Genomic DNA, 14,018 nt, shown 5'->3' with positions numbered 1-14,018 from the left:
AAATTAAAAAAAAATTGATTTTATCCGCGGGTCGGGTCGGGCGGTTGAAATAAAAAAAATAAAAATTTTAAATAGATTCAGGCGGGTGGCAGTTAAACCAATTCGGAAATATATATACATAGTTAAATGTTGTTACCCACATACGAAAAACGAGCAGGCACCTGCAGCATATGCCACAACAGAAGAAAAAAAAAAGAAGAGATGGACACTTTTACAGAGCGGAGAAGGGACGCCTCGCCGGGGTCCGGGACCGAGGCCCCTGCCCCCGAGAGGGCCCCACCGGGAGCCGTAGCTGAGGCGATCCGCGAGAAGGGCCCGACGCACGTCCAGGGTCACCACCGCGCCCACCGCACCGACACCCCGCCTCGTCCGCCTTCGCCGCGGCCGGCGTCACGCGCAGCAGGTAAGCAGCTTACCTGCCCGCCACCCCCGTGGCCGGGGGCTCGTAACAGGGGTCACTCCGCGCGCTCCGCCCGCGCAGCTTACCTGCCCGCCACCCCTGTTGCCGGGGGCGCGTAACAGGGGTCACTCCGCGCGCAGTGCGCTCACGAAAGGGGTGGGGCTCACCCTGGTTGATATAGACAGCAGGACGGTGGCCATGGAAGTCGGAACCCGCTAAGGAGTGTGTAACAACCCACCTGCCGAATCAACTAGCCCTGAAAATGGATGGCGCTGGAGCGTCGGGCCCATACCCGGCCGTCGCCGGCAGCGAGACGCGCTTGGAGGTGCGCTCAGCGCGGCTCCCATATGATTGCGCACTGGTGTGCGTCTGGGTCGTGACAGCGTGGCACGCGAATGTCTGTGCTGCATTGGATCAGTCTCCTTTCTTTAACAGGCAAAAGCTTTATAACCTCACTAATGCCTTGCATCGTCTATATTAGGTATATAACAACGGGCGGGTGCGGGCGGGTGCGGTTGTGATCAAATGTTACATCGGGTGGATGGCGGATGGTTGACGACTTTCTGATGCGGTTGCGGATGAAATAATTGCCTATCCGCGCATCTCTACTACACGTTTCTCTTATGTGTGACTGCCATCTACTGGTCACACTTTATCATTTCCCCATGTACCAAATAAAATAGCTTCAAGTTTGGTAAGCACACCCAGCACCGGGTTATAAGGCGCACGGTCGAGTTTTGAGAAAATTAAAGGATTTTAAGTGCACCTTACAGTCCGAAAAATACGGTCCACAATACTGCTGACATGTACATTTTTCTGTCCACGCATTGTTAGCACTTTTACATTTGTGTCCTCACAAGATGATGACCGACACCAACAGGCAAACTATTCACATGTGATGTTTGTTCAGATACGTTTCTACGAAGTGGCGAAGAAGTTGCTGCAGCTGCTGACCGAGTGGACCGAAAAGTTCCCGTATGACTTCAAAGATAAGCGAATGATGCGTTGTCTGAGAAACATGACGCACGACCTGGCCGGCAAGGACGAGGTTAGTGTCACATTTTCTGCGTACGTCAAACCTTCGGAAACAATCTGATGAGTATCAAGCACAGATTTGCCAATTTGTTCGAAAAAATTATATTATAGTCCACTAAATCACTGCTTTCTATCCAGGAGATGGCACATGCATGCCTTTTTAGCCCTTTAAATTGCCTGATGGTTCTTTCAGTTTAGAGATAGCTCTGAAATGCTTCTCTGGCATTAATTTTGGCCCAGAGTCGTGTATAAAGAGAGTATGGACAACTAAACAACAGGAGCCATCATTGCTACCAATGACGTGTGCAGCTATGCCCAGATGCATGCAATTGTCGTTTTGAAGTTAGTTTTGTGACAAAAACAACCAAAATTAAAGCTGCAAGCAGCATTGGTCGGGCCCGCGTATTTGGCAGGTGCTAGTCCTAAGTGTCCCAATACTTTTGTTCAGTTTTCGTCATAAGTGTCCCAATACTTTTGTCTACTTTTAGTCCGAATTGTCCCAATACTTTTGTGTAGTGTACCTACCTTGTCTGCATTGTGTGGGCACGCTGGTGCTTCCTGCTTTTAAGCAGCCTTCTTGAAAAAACAGCAGCATCAGCGCAGTGGCTCTTTGAAGGGTCATAAAATCAAAACCGGAGCCGGTATTAAAACTCTTTCGATAACTTTTAATCAAAAAAGCTGAATCTCTCTCCTGTGTTAGTTTGAAGCCGAAACAACAAACACGCTCAGAGGAGGTAATGTTTGAAGAAAGGTGACCGGTTTTTACAAAAATGTTGTGTTGAAGGGGGAATAGCAAGCTTCTTGTAGATTTTTGCTGGGGGTTGTCAATTTATGAAATGTAGGTCTAAGTGAGACCTACGGAGAGGATTTTGTTTCATGTCTCTCCGACCTTCCCAGTGGGAGTTACAGGCAGTTTTGTCATTTTTTTTCTTCCGAGGAGCAGTTTTTTCTCAGTTTTCTTCAAAAATTGCTCTAGAGCGCAGTTTTTAGATTTGGGGTTAGGTTTTTTTATTAGATCACAATTTTTGCCAGTCCTGATGTGTGCGTTCAGTTTGGTGAGTTTTGAAGCATGTTAAGGGGGTCAAATTACAGCTCAAAGAGGCAAAAGTGACTGTTTTTAGTACTTTTTTGTCTTGAAGGGGGAATTGCCAACTTCCTGTTGATTTCTGCCCGATGATATACAATTATGAAAACTAGGTCTAAGTCAGACCTACATACAGGTTTTTGTTTCATGTCTCTCCGATCTTCCTAGTGGGAGATATAGGCAGTCTAGTTTTGTTTTTTTCTAGGGGGCGCTAGAGCGCAATTTTGAGTTTTGGGGTTCGGTTTTTTTAAAAAAAGGTAATTTTCGCAGGTCCTGATGTGTGGGTCAAATATGGTGAGTTTTGAAGCATGTTAAGGGGGTCAAATTAGAGTTTAATGTGGCGGCGGAAGAAAAAAGAATAATAAAACCTTACAAATTCAATAGGTCCTTATGTCCCATTGCATAAGGACTCCCTGTGGGAGTCCTTATGCAATGGGCCATGCGGGCCCTAATAATAAGTCTATATATACAAAACCAGTGAAGTTGTCACATTGTGTAAATGGTAAATAAGAACAAAATACAATGATTTGCAAATCCTTTTCAACTTATTTTCAATTGAATAGACTGCAAAGACAAGATATTTAATGTTCAAACTGGTAAAGTTGTTGTTATTTTTTGCAATTATTAGCTCATTTGGAATTTAATGCCTGCGACATGTTTAAAAAAAGCTGGCACAAGTGGCAAAAAAAGACTGAGAAAGTTGAGGAACGCTCATCAAAGACTTGTTTGGAACATCCCACAGGTGAACAGGCAAATTGGGAACAGGTGGGTGCCATGATTGGGTATAAAAGCAGCTTCCACGAAATGCTCAGTCATTCACAAACAAGGACGGGGGCGAGGGTCACCACTTTGTCAACAAATGCCTGAGCAAATTGTTTAAGAACGACATTTCGCACGAAGCAATTGCAAGGAATTTAGGGATTTCACCATCTACGCTCCGTAATATCATCAAAAGGTTCAGAGAATCTGGAGAAATCACCGCACGTAAGCGATGATATTACGGACCTTAGATCCCTCAGGCGGTACTGCATCAAAAAGAGACATCGGTGTGTAAAGGATATCACCACATGGGCTCAGGAACACTTCAGAAAACCACTGTCAGTAACTACAGTTTGTCGCGACATCTGTAAGTGCAAGTTAAAACTCTACTATGCAAAGCCAAAGCCATTTATCAACAACACCCAGAAACGCCGCCAGCTTCACTGGGCCCGAGCTCATCCAAGATGGACTGATGCAAAGTGGAAAAGTGTTCTGTGGTTTGACGAGTCCACATTTCAAATTGTTTTTGGAAACTGTGGACGTGGTGTCCTCCGGAACAAAGAGGAACATATTCTGTATGTTTTATGTTTTTTCACCAGTATTCGTGGCGAGACATGATGCAAACGACCCGGCGTCTTACCAAACGCCTGTCAGCACTTGACCTGTATGAAGAAGCTGCACTGAACCTGGCAGCCAAGCCAAATGGCATCCTCAGTGTGTGCCATGACCCCATCATCCTCGCCCAACAGCTCACACACATTGAACTGGTAAGCACCAATTTGTTATTTGTATTTTTTTGGGGGAGTAGGGGGAATTGTACATGTATTATTATTATTCACATGTGAATAATGCTGTATAATAGACTGTATTTATATTATTCACATGTGAATAATGCTGTATAATAGACTGTATTTAAAATTATTCACATGTGAATAATGCGGTATAATAGACTGTATTTATATTATTCACATGTGAATAATGCTGTATAATAGACTGTATTTATATTATTCACATGTGAGTAATGCTGTATAATAGACTGTATTTATATTATTCACATGTGAATAATGCTGTTTAATGGACTGTATTTATATTATTCACATGTGAATAATGCTGTATAATAGACTGTATTTATATTATTCACATGTGAATAATGCTGTATAATAGACTCTATTTATATTATTCACATGTGAATGATGCGGTATAATAGACTCTATTTATATTATTCACATGTGAATAATGCTGTATAATAGACTGTATTTATATGATTCACATGTGAATAATGCTGTATAATAGACTGTATTTATATTATTCACATGTGAATAATGCTGTATAATAGACTGTATTTATATTATTCACATGTGAATAATGCTGTATAATAGACTGTATTTATGTTATTCACATGTTAATAATGCTGTATAATGGACTGTATTTATATTATTCACATGTGAATAATGCTGTATAATAGACTGTATTTATATTATTCACATGTGAATAATGCTGTATAATAGACTCTATTTATATTATTCACATGTGAATGATGCGGTATAATAGACTCTATTTATATTATTCACATGTGAATAATGCTGTATAATAGACTGTATTTATATGATTCACATGTGAATAATGCTGTATAATAGACTGTATTTATATTATTCACATGTGAATAATGCTGTATAATGGACTGTATTTATATTATTCACATGTGAGTAATGCTGTATAATAGACTGTATTTATATTATTCACATGTGAATAATGCTGTATAATAGACTGTATTTATGATATTCACATGTGAATAATGCTGTATAATGGACTGTATTTATATTATTCACATGTGAGTAATGCTGTATAATAGACTGTATTTATATTATTCACATGTGAATAATGCTGTATAATAGACTGTATTTATATTATTCACATGTGAATAATGCTGTATATTAGACTGTATTTATATTATTCACATGTGAGTAATGCTGTATAATAGACTGTATTTATATTATTCACATGTGAATAATGCTGTATAATAGACTGTATTTATATTATTCACATGTGAATAATGCTGTATAATAGACTGTATTTATGTTATTCACATGTGAATAATGCTGTATAATAGACTGTATTTATATTATTCACATGTGAATAATGCTGTATAATAGACTGTATTTATATTATTCACATGTGAATAATGCTGTATAATAGACTGTATTTATATTATTCACATGTGAATAATGCTGTATAATAGACTGTATTTATATTATTCACATATGAATAATGCTGTATAATGGACTGTATTTATATTATTCACATGTGAATAATGCTGTATAATAGACTGTATTTATATTATTCACATGTGAATAATGCTGTATAATAGACTGTATTTATATTATTCACATGTGAATAATGCTGTATAATAGACTGTATTTATATTATTCACATGTGAATAATGCTGTATAATAGACTGTCTTTATATTATTTACATGTGAATAATGCTGTATAATAAGACTGTATTTATATTATTCACATGTGAATAATGCTGTATAATAGACTGTATTTATATTATTCACATGTGAATGATGCGGTATAATAGACTGTATTTATATTATTCACATGTGAATAATGCTGTATAATAGACTGTATTTATGTTATTTACATGTGAATAATGCTGTATAATAGATTGTATTTATATTATTCACATATAAAAAAATACTTAAGTGTTTATTGTCTATTGTGAGCAAACCGTGGTGCTGAATTTCCCCCAGGGATCAATAAAGTACTTTCTAATCTATTCTATTCATAGTATCATAATAAACTTCACAGTGTATACAGTTGTATAATAACCACACTTTTTAACCAAAGTAAATATGAGAATGTGGGTAACAAAAACAACTTTGAAATATTGTTTATGTTTTTCTTGTTAATAATTGTGTGAATGCTACAAAGCATTCACACATATGTTTTTTTATTGTTCTTCTTCCTCTCCAGATTTTGGCGCGCTCTACCTTCCACATTTTCCATCCGATTCAAACTGTTCCAACTTCAAACTGTTCAGCCTATGCGGGAATCTTGGGCTTTCCCTTGACAATTTCCAAAAATTCCCAGAATTTCCAATTTTCCGGGACATTTTTCCCATTCAAAATGAATTGGCCATTTTTCAAACTTCCACCATTTCCACATTCTTCAACCGATTCAAACCATTCCACCTTCAATTTATTCCACTTATCCTGGACATTCAAACTATCATTTTTACAAGTTCGAAAAAATTCCAGGAATTCTTTTTTTCAAACCCTTTTTTCTGGCAACTACTCCATTCCACATTTTTCAACCAACTTTAACCGTTCCACCGTCCAAACATTCCTCTTAATCAGGGAAAAAAAACGCAAGTGTTTTTTGAACTGGAAAAATTCCCGTTTTTCCAGAAATTCCAGGAATTCCGTAATATAATTTCTCAATTAAAAATGTTACTACTTCAACATTTCTCGACCGATTTGAAAAATTCCAACACCAACCATTTCAACTCATTCAGAACATTCAAGTCTTTTAACATTTTCCCCCAAAATTTCCTCTTTTCCCAAATTTCCATTAAATTCCCATTGAAATGAATTGGCCATTTTTCAAAGTTCCACCATTTCCACATTTTTCAACCGATTCAAACCATTCCACCTTCAACACATTCCACTCATCCTGGACATTCAAACTATCATTTTTACAAGTTCAACAAAATTCCAGGAATTCCCATTTTTTCAAACCCTTTCTTGACTCTTATTTTCTGGCAACTACTCCTTCCACATTTTTCAACCCACTTTAACCGTTCCATCGTCCAAACATTCCTCTCAATCAGGACAAATAACTCAATTGTTTTTTGAACTGGAAAAATTCCCAGTTTTCCAGAAATTCCATAATATCATTTCTCAAATAAAAGTGTTACTACTTCAACATTTCTCGACCGATTTGAAAAATTCCAACAACAACCATTTCAACTCATTCAGAACATTCAAGTCTTTTCAAATTTTCCAAAAAAATTCCCGCTTTTCCCGAAAATCCGAAAATTCCCATTGAAATGAATGGTACATTTTTCAAAGTTCCACAATTCCAACATTTTTCATCTGATTCAAACCGTTCCAACTTCAAACTGTTCAGCCTATGCGGGAATCTTGGGCTTTCCCTTGACAATTTCCAAAAATTCCCAGAATTTCCAATTTTCCGGGACATTTTTCCCATTCAAAATGAATTGGCCATTTTTCAAACTTCCACCATTTCCACATTCTTCAACTGATTCAAACCATTCCACCTTCAACATATTCCACTTATCCTGGACATTCAAACTATCATTTTTACAAGTTCGAAAAAATTCCAGGATTTTTTTTTTTCAAACCCTTTTTTCTGGCAACTACTCCATTCCACATTTTTCAACCCACTTTAACCGTTCCACCGTCCAAACATCCCTCTTAATCAGGACAAAAAAACGCAAGTGTTTTTTGAACTGGAAAAATTCCCGTTTTTCCCGAAATTCCAGGAATTCCGTAATATAATTTCTCAATTAAAAATGTTACTACTTCAACATTTCTCGACCGATTTGAAAAATTCCAACACCAACCATTTCAACACATTCAGAACATTCAAGTCTTTTAACATTTTCCCCCAAAAGTTCTTCTTTTCCCAAATTTCCATAAAATTCCCATTGAAATGAATTGGCCATTTTTCAAAGTTCCACCATTTCCACATTTTTCAACCGATTCAAACCATTCCACCTTCAACACATTCCACTCATCCTGGACATTCAAACTATCATTTTTACAAGTTCAAAAAAATTCCAGGAATCCCCAGAATTCCCATTTTTTCAAACCCTTTCTTGACTCTTATTTTCTGGCAACTACTCCTTCCACATTTTTCAACCCACTTTAACCGTTCCACCGTCCAAACATTCCTCTCAATCAGGACAAATAACTCAATTGTTTTTTGAACTGGAAAAATTCCCAGTTTTCCAGAAATTCCATAATATCATTTCTCAAATAAAAGTGTTACTACTTCAACATTTCTCGACCAATTTGAAAAATTCCAACAACAACCATTTTAACTCATTCAGAACATTCAAGTCTTTTCACATTTTCCAAAAAAATTCCCGCTTTTCCCGAAAATCCGAAAATTCCCATTGAAATGAATGGTACATTTTTTAAAGTTCCACAATTCCAACATTTTTCATCTGATTCAAACCGTTCCAACTTCAAACTGTTCAGCCTATGCGGGAATCTTGGGCTTTCCCTTGACAATTTCCAAAAATTCCCAGAATTTCCAATTTTCCGGGACATTTTTCCCATTCAAAATGAATTGGCCATTTTTCAAACTTCCACCATTTCCACATTCTTCAACTGATTCAAACCATTCCACCTTCAACATATTCCACTTATCCTGGACATTCAAACTATCATTTTTACAAGTTCGAAAAAATTCCAGGATTTTTTTTTTTCAAACCCTTTTTTCTGGCAACTACTCCATTCCACATTTTTCAACCCACTTTAACCGTTCCCCCGTCCAAACATCCCTCTTAATCAGGACAAAAAAACGCAAGTGTTTTTTGAACTGGAAAAATTCCCGTTTTTCCCGAAATTCCAGGAATTCCGTAATATAATTTCTCAATTAAAAATGTTACTACTTCAACATTTCTCGACCGATTTGAAAAATTGCAACACCAACCATTTCAACTCATTCAGAACATTCAAGTCTTTTAACATTTTCCCCCAAAAGTTCTTCTTTTCCCAAATTTCCATAAAATTCCCATTGAAATGAATTGGCCATTTTTCAAAGTTCCACCATTTCCAAATTTTTCAACCGATTCCAACCATTCCACCTCAACACATTCCACTCATCCTGGACATTCAAACTATCATTTTTACAAGTTCAAAAAAATTCCAGGAATCCCCAGAATTCCCATTTTTTCAAACCCTTTCTTGATTCTTATTTTCTGGCAACTACTCCTTCCACATTTTTCAACCCACTTTAACCGTTCCACCGTCCAAACATCCCTCTTAATCAGGACAAAAAAACGCAAGTGTTTTTTGAACTGGAAAAATTCCCGTTTTTCCCGAAATTCCAGGAATTCCGTAATATAATTTCTCAATTAAAAATGTTACTACTTCAACATTTCTCGACCGATTTGAAAAATTCCAACACCAACCATTTCAACTCATTCAGAACATTCAAGTCTTTTAACATTTTCACCAAAAATTTCTTCTTTTCCCAAATTTCCATAAAATTCCCATTGAAATGAATTGGCCATTTTTCAAAGTTCCACCATTTCCACATTTTTCAACCGATTCAAACCATTCTACCTTCAACACATTCCACTCATCCTGGACATTCAAACTATCATTTTTACAAGTTCAAAAAAATTCCAGGAATCCCCAGAATTCCCTTTTGTTCAAACCCTTTTTTGACTCTTATTTTCTGGCAACTACTCCTTCCACATTTTTCAACCCACTTTAACCGTTCCAGCGTCCAAACATTCCTCTCAATCAGGACAAATAACTCAATTGTTTTTTGAACTGGAAAAATTCCCGAAATTCCAGGAATTCCGTAATATAATTTCTCAATTAAAAATGTTACTACTTCAACATTTCTCGACCGATTTGAAAAATTCCAACACCAACCATTTCAACTCATTCAGAACATTCAAGTCTTTTAACATTTTCCCCCAAAATTTCCTCTTTTCCCAAATTTCCATAAAATTCCCATTGGAATGAATTGGCCATTTTTCAAAGTTCCACCATTTCCACATTTTTCAACCGATTCAAACCATTCCACTTTCAACACATTCCACTCATCCTGGACATTCAGACTATCATTTTTACAAGTTCAAAAAAATTCCAGGAATCCCCAGAATTCCCATTTTTTCAAACCCTTTCTTGACTCTTATTTTCTGGCAACTACTCCTTCCACATTTTTCAACCCACTTTAACCGTTCCACCGTCCAAACATTCCTCTCAATCAGGACAAATAACTCAATTGTTTTTTGAACTGGAAAAATTCCCAGTTTTCCAGAAATTCCATAATATCATTTCTCAAATAAAAGTGTTACTACTTCAACATTTCTCGACCAATTTGAAAAATTCCAACAACAACCATTTCAACTCATTCAGAACATTCAAGTCTTTTCACATTTTCCAAAAAAATTCCCGCTTTTCCCGAAAATCCGAAAATTCCCATTGAAATGAATGGTACATTTTTCAAAGTTCCACAATTCCAACATTTTTCATCTGATTCAAACCGTTCCAACTTCAAACTGTTCAGCCTATGCGGGAATCTTGGGCTTTCCCTTGACAATTTCCAAAAATTCCCAGAATTTCCAATTTTCCGGGACATTTTTCCCATTCAAAATGAATTGGCCATTTTTCAAACTTCCACCATTTCCACATTCTTCAACTGATTCAAACCATTCCACCTTCAACATATTCCACTTATCCTGGACATTCAAACTATCATTTTTACAAGTTCGAAAAAATTCCAGGATTTTTTTTTTTCAAACCCTTTTTTCTGGCAACTACTCCATTCCACATTTTTCAACCCACTTTAACCGTTCCACCGTCCAAACATCCCTCTTAATCAGGACAAAAAAACGCAAGTGTTTTTTGAACTGGAAAAATTCCCGTTTTTCCCGAAATTCCAGGAATTCCGTAATATAATTTCTCAATTAAAAATGTTACTACTTCAACATTTCTCGACCGATTTGAAAAATTCCAACACCAACCATTTCAACACATTCAGAACATTCAAGTCTTTTAACATTTTCCCCCAAAAGTTCTTCTTTTCCCAAATTTCCATAAAATTCCCATTGAAATGAATTGGCCATTTTTCAAAGTTCCACCATTTCCACATTTTTCAACCGATTCAAACCATTCCACCTTCAACACATTCCACTCATCCTGGACATTCAGACTATCATTTTTACAAGTTCAAAAAAATTCCAGGAATCCCCAGAATTCCCATTTTTTCAAACCCTTTCTTGACTCTTATTTTCTGGCAACTACTCCTTCCACATTTTTCAACCCACTTTAACCGTTCCACCGTCCAAACATTCCTCTCAATCAGGACAAATAACTCAATTGTTTTTTGAACTGGAAAAATTCCCAGTTTTCCAGAAATTCCATAATATCATTTCTCAAATAAAAGTGTTACTACTTCAACATTTCTCGACCAATTTGAAAAATTCCAACAACAACCATTTTAACTCATTCAGAACATTCAAGTCTTTTCACATTTTCCAAAAAAATTCCCGCTTTTCCCGAAAATCCGAAAATTCCCATTGAAATGAATGGTACATTTTTCAAAGTTCCACAATTCCAACATTTTTCATCTGATTCAAACCGTTCCAACTTCAAACTGTTCAGCCTATGCGGGAATCTTGGGCTTTCCCTTGACAATTTCCAAAAATTCCCAGAATTTCCAATTTTCCGGGACATTTTTCCCATTCAAAATGAATTGGCCATTTTTCAAACTTCCACCATTTCCACATTCTTCAAATGATTCAAACCATTCCACCTTCAACATATTCCACTTATCCTGGACATTCAAACTATCATTTTTACAAGTTCGAAAAAATTCCAGGATTTTTTTTTTTCAAACCCTTTTTTCTGGCAACTACTCCATTCCACATTTTTCAACCCACTTTAACCGTTCCACCGTCCAAACATCCCTCTTAATCAGGACAAAAAAACGCAAGTGTTTTTTGAACTGGAAAAATTCCCGTTTTTCCCGAAATTCCAGGAATTCCGTAATATAATTTCTCAATTAAAAATGTTACTACTTCAACATTTCTCGACCGATTTGAAAAATTCCAACACCAACCATTTCAACTCATTCAGAACATTCAAGTCTTTTAACATTTTCCCCCAAAAGTTCTTCTTTTCCCAAATTTCCATAAAATTCCCATTGAAATGAATTGGCCATTTTTCAAAGTTCCACCATTTCCAAATTTTTCAACCGATTCCAACCATTCCACCTCAACACATTCCACTCATCCTGGACATTCAAACTATCATTTTTACAAGTTCAAAAAAATTCCAGGAATTCCCATTTTTTCAAACCCTTTCTTGACTCTTATTTTCTGGCAACTACTCCTTCCACATTTTTCAAACCCACTTTAACCGTTCCAGCGTCCAAACATTCCTCTCAATCAGGACAAATAACTCAATTGTTTTTTGAACTGGAAAAATTCCCAGTTTTCCAGAAATTCCATAATATCATTTCTCAAATAAAAGTGTTGCTACTTCAACATTTCTCGACCGATTTGAAAAATTCCAACACCAACCATTTCAGCTCATTCAGAACATTCAAGTCTTTTCACATTTTCCCAAAAAAAATCCCGCTTTTCCCAAAATTCCCAAATTTCCATAAAATTCCCTTTGAAATGAATTGAACTTTTTTCAAAGGTCCACAATTCCCACATTTTTCATCCGATTCAAACTGTTCCAACTTCAAAATATTCAGCCTGTTCAGAACTGTGTGCTCTCTTTCAACAAGAATTCCCAGTTTTCAGGGACATTTTCCCCATTCAAAATGAATTGTCCATTTTTCTAACTTCCACAAGTTGCACATTCTTCAACCGACTCAAACCTTCAACATATTCAATTCATCCAACTAACACTTTCCCAAGTTCCAAACCAAATTCCATTTTCCCTGGATATTCAAACTCTTCAACATTCAAACTATTCTTACTAGGGATGTCCCGATCCGATATTTGGATCGGATCGGCTGCCGATATTTGCCAAAAATTGCGTATCGGCAAGGCATGGGAAAATGCCGATCCAGATCCAGTTTAAAAAAAAAACTCCGGTCCGTGTTTTCCAACGCACCGATTTAAATAATACATTCCACTTTTCTGCTGCTCCGTAATTTCCGTTCCGCATTTTCCAGCACACCTTCAACACATCCAACACGTCTGTGGATTCTCACGCAGTTGCTTTTAGCTGCTGGCATTACACGACAGGCTCTTCTCACTCTTTCCTGTGTCTCCCTCTCACAGACAGCAAGCGCACCTTCTTACACACGTCACATACTGTCACGTCATACGTCACATACTGTCACGTCATACGTCACATACTGTCACGACATACGTCACATACGTATACGTCCTCCCCGAGCAGAGAGGTAGCAGCATGGCTAACGTTAGCTGTGATGCTAGCGCAGCCGTGCGAGCAACGCTCCCTCTAAGGTGCTCGCCTGTGCAATTGCGCACTGTTTAAGCGTCCTCTGCGCATGGCAAATCTATGCCACGCGCAAAATCAAATAAAAAAATAAGCGCATAACAATTTTCGACACACAGACACGACTGAGAAAACAGTTTTCGTCATCATTGTTCAAATATTGTGACGTCTGTCGAGACGCTTATCTCCATTCGGTGCCACACGTCCACACCATCAAAATGCTGAGGCAAACATTTCCACATCAACACCGTATGAAAAAATTAGTGATTTTTTTAGTTGTGATTTCCTTCTCTGCATGAAAGTATAAAAGTAGCATATATTAATGCAGTATGAAGAAGAATGTTTTAATGTAGACATGCAAGCCTTGAAAGAAAATTTTGAAAATCAAGACTACATTTCCTGCAAATGGGTGCATTTCTACCCTATATTTTAACTTTAGATTTATTCTCATATCAGACTATTTTGGCTGTCTTTTTGACACTTACATCCGGCGCCCCCCTCCACACCCTGGATTATAAATAATGTAAATAATTCAATGTGATTATCT

At 37.1% G+C, this 14,018-nt stretch overlaps 1 protein-coding gene across 1 annotated transcript in view; it reads left to right on the top strand.

Moving 5' to 3' along the window:
- LOC133619719 (ras-GEF domain-containing family member 1B-B-like) overlaps positions 1-14,018 on the top strand; it is a 41,949-nt gene that overhangs the window by 8,547 nt on the left and 19,384 nt on the right. The window contains exons 4-5 of the mRNA XM_072915388.1: positions 1,311-1,448; positions 3,878-4,045. Of these exons, the coding sequence (XP_072771489.1) occupies positions 1,311-1,448; positions 3,878-4,045 (306 nt within the window). The remainder of the gene's footprint in view (positions 1-1,310; positions 1,449-3,877; positions 4,046-14,018) is intronic.

This window comes from Nerophis lumbriciformis, linkage group LG20 (assembly GCF_033978685.3).
Source record: "Nerophis lumbriciformis linkage group LG20, RoL_Nlum_v2.1, whole genome shotgun sequence".
Classification (NCBI taxonomy): domain Eukaryota; kingdom Metazoa; phylum Chordata; class Actinopteri; order Syngnathiformes; family Syngnathidae; genus Nerophis; species Nerophis lumbriciformis.
This window is presented reverse-complemented; position numbering and strand designations above follow the sequence as displayed.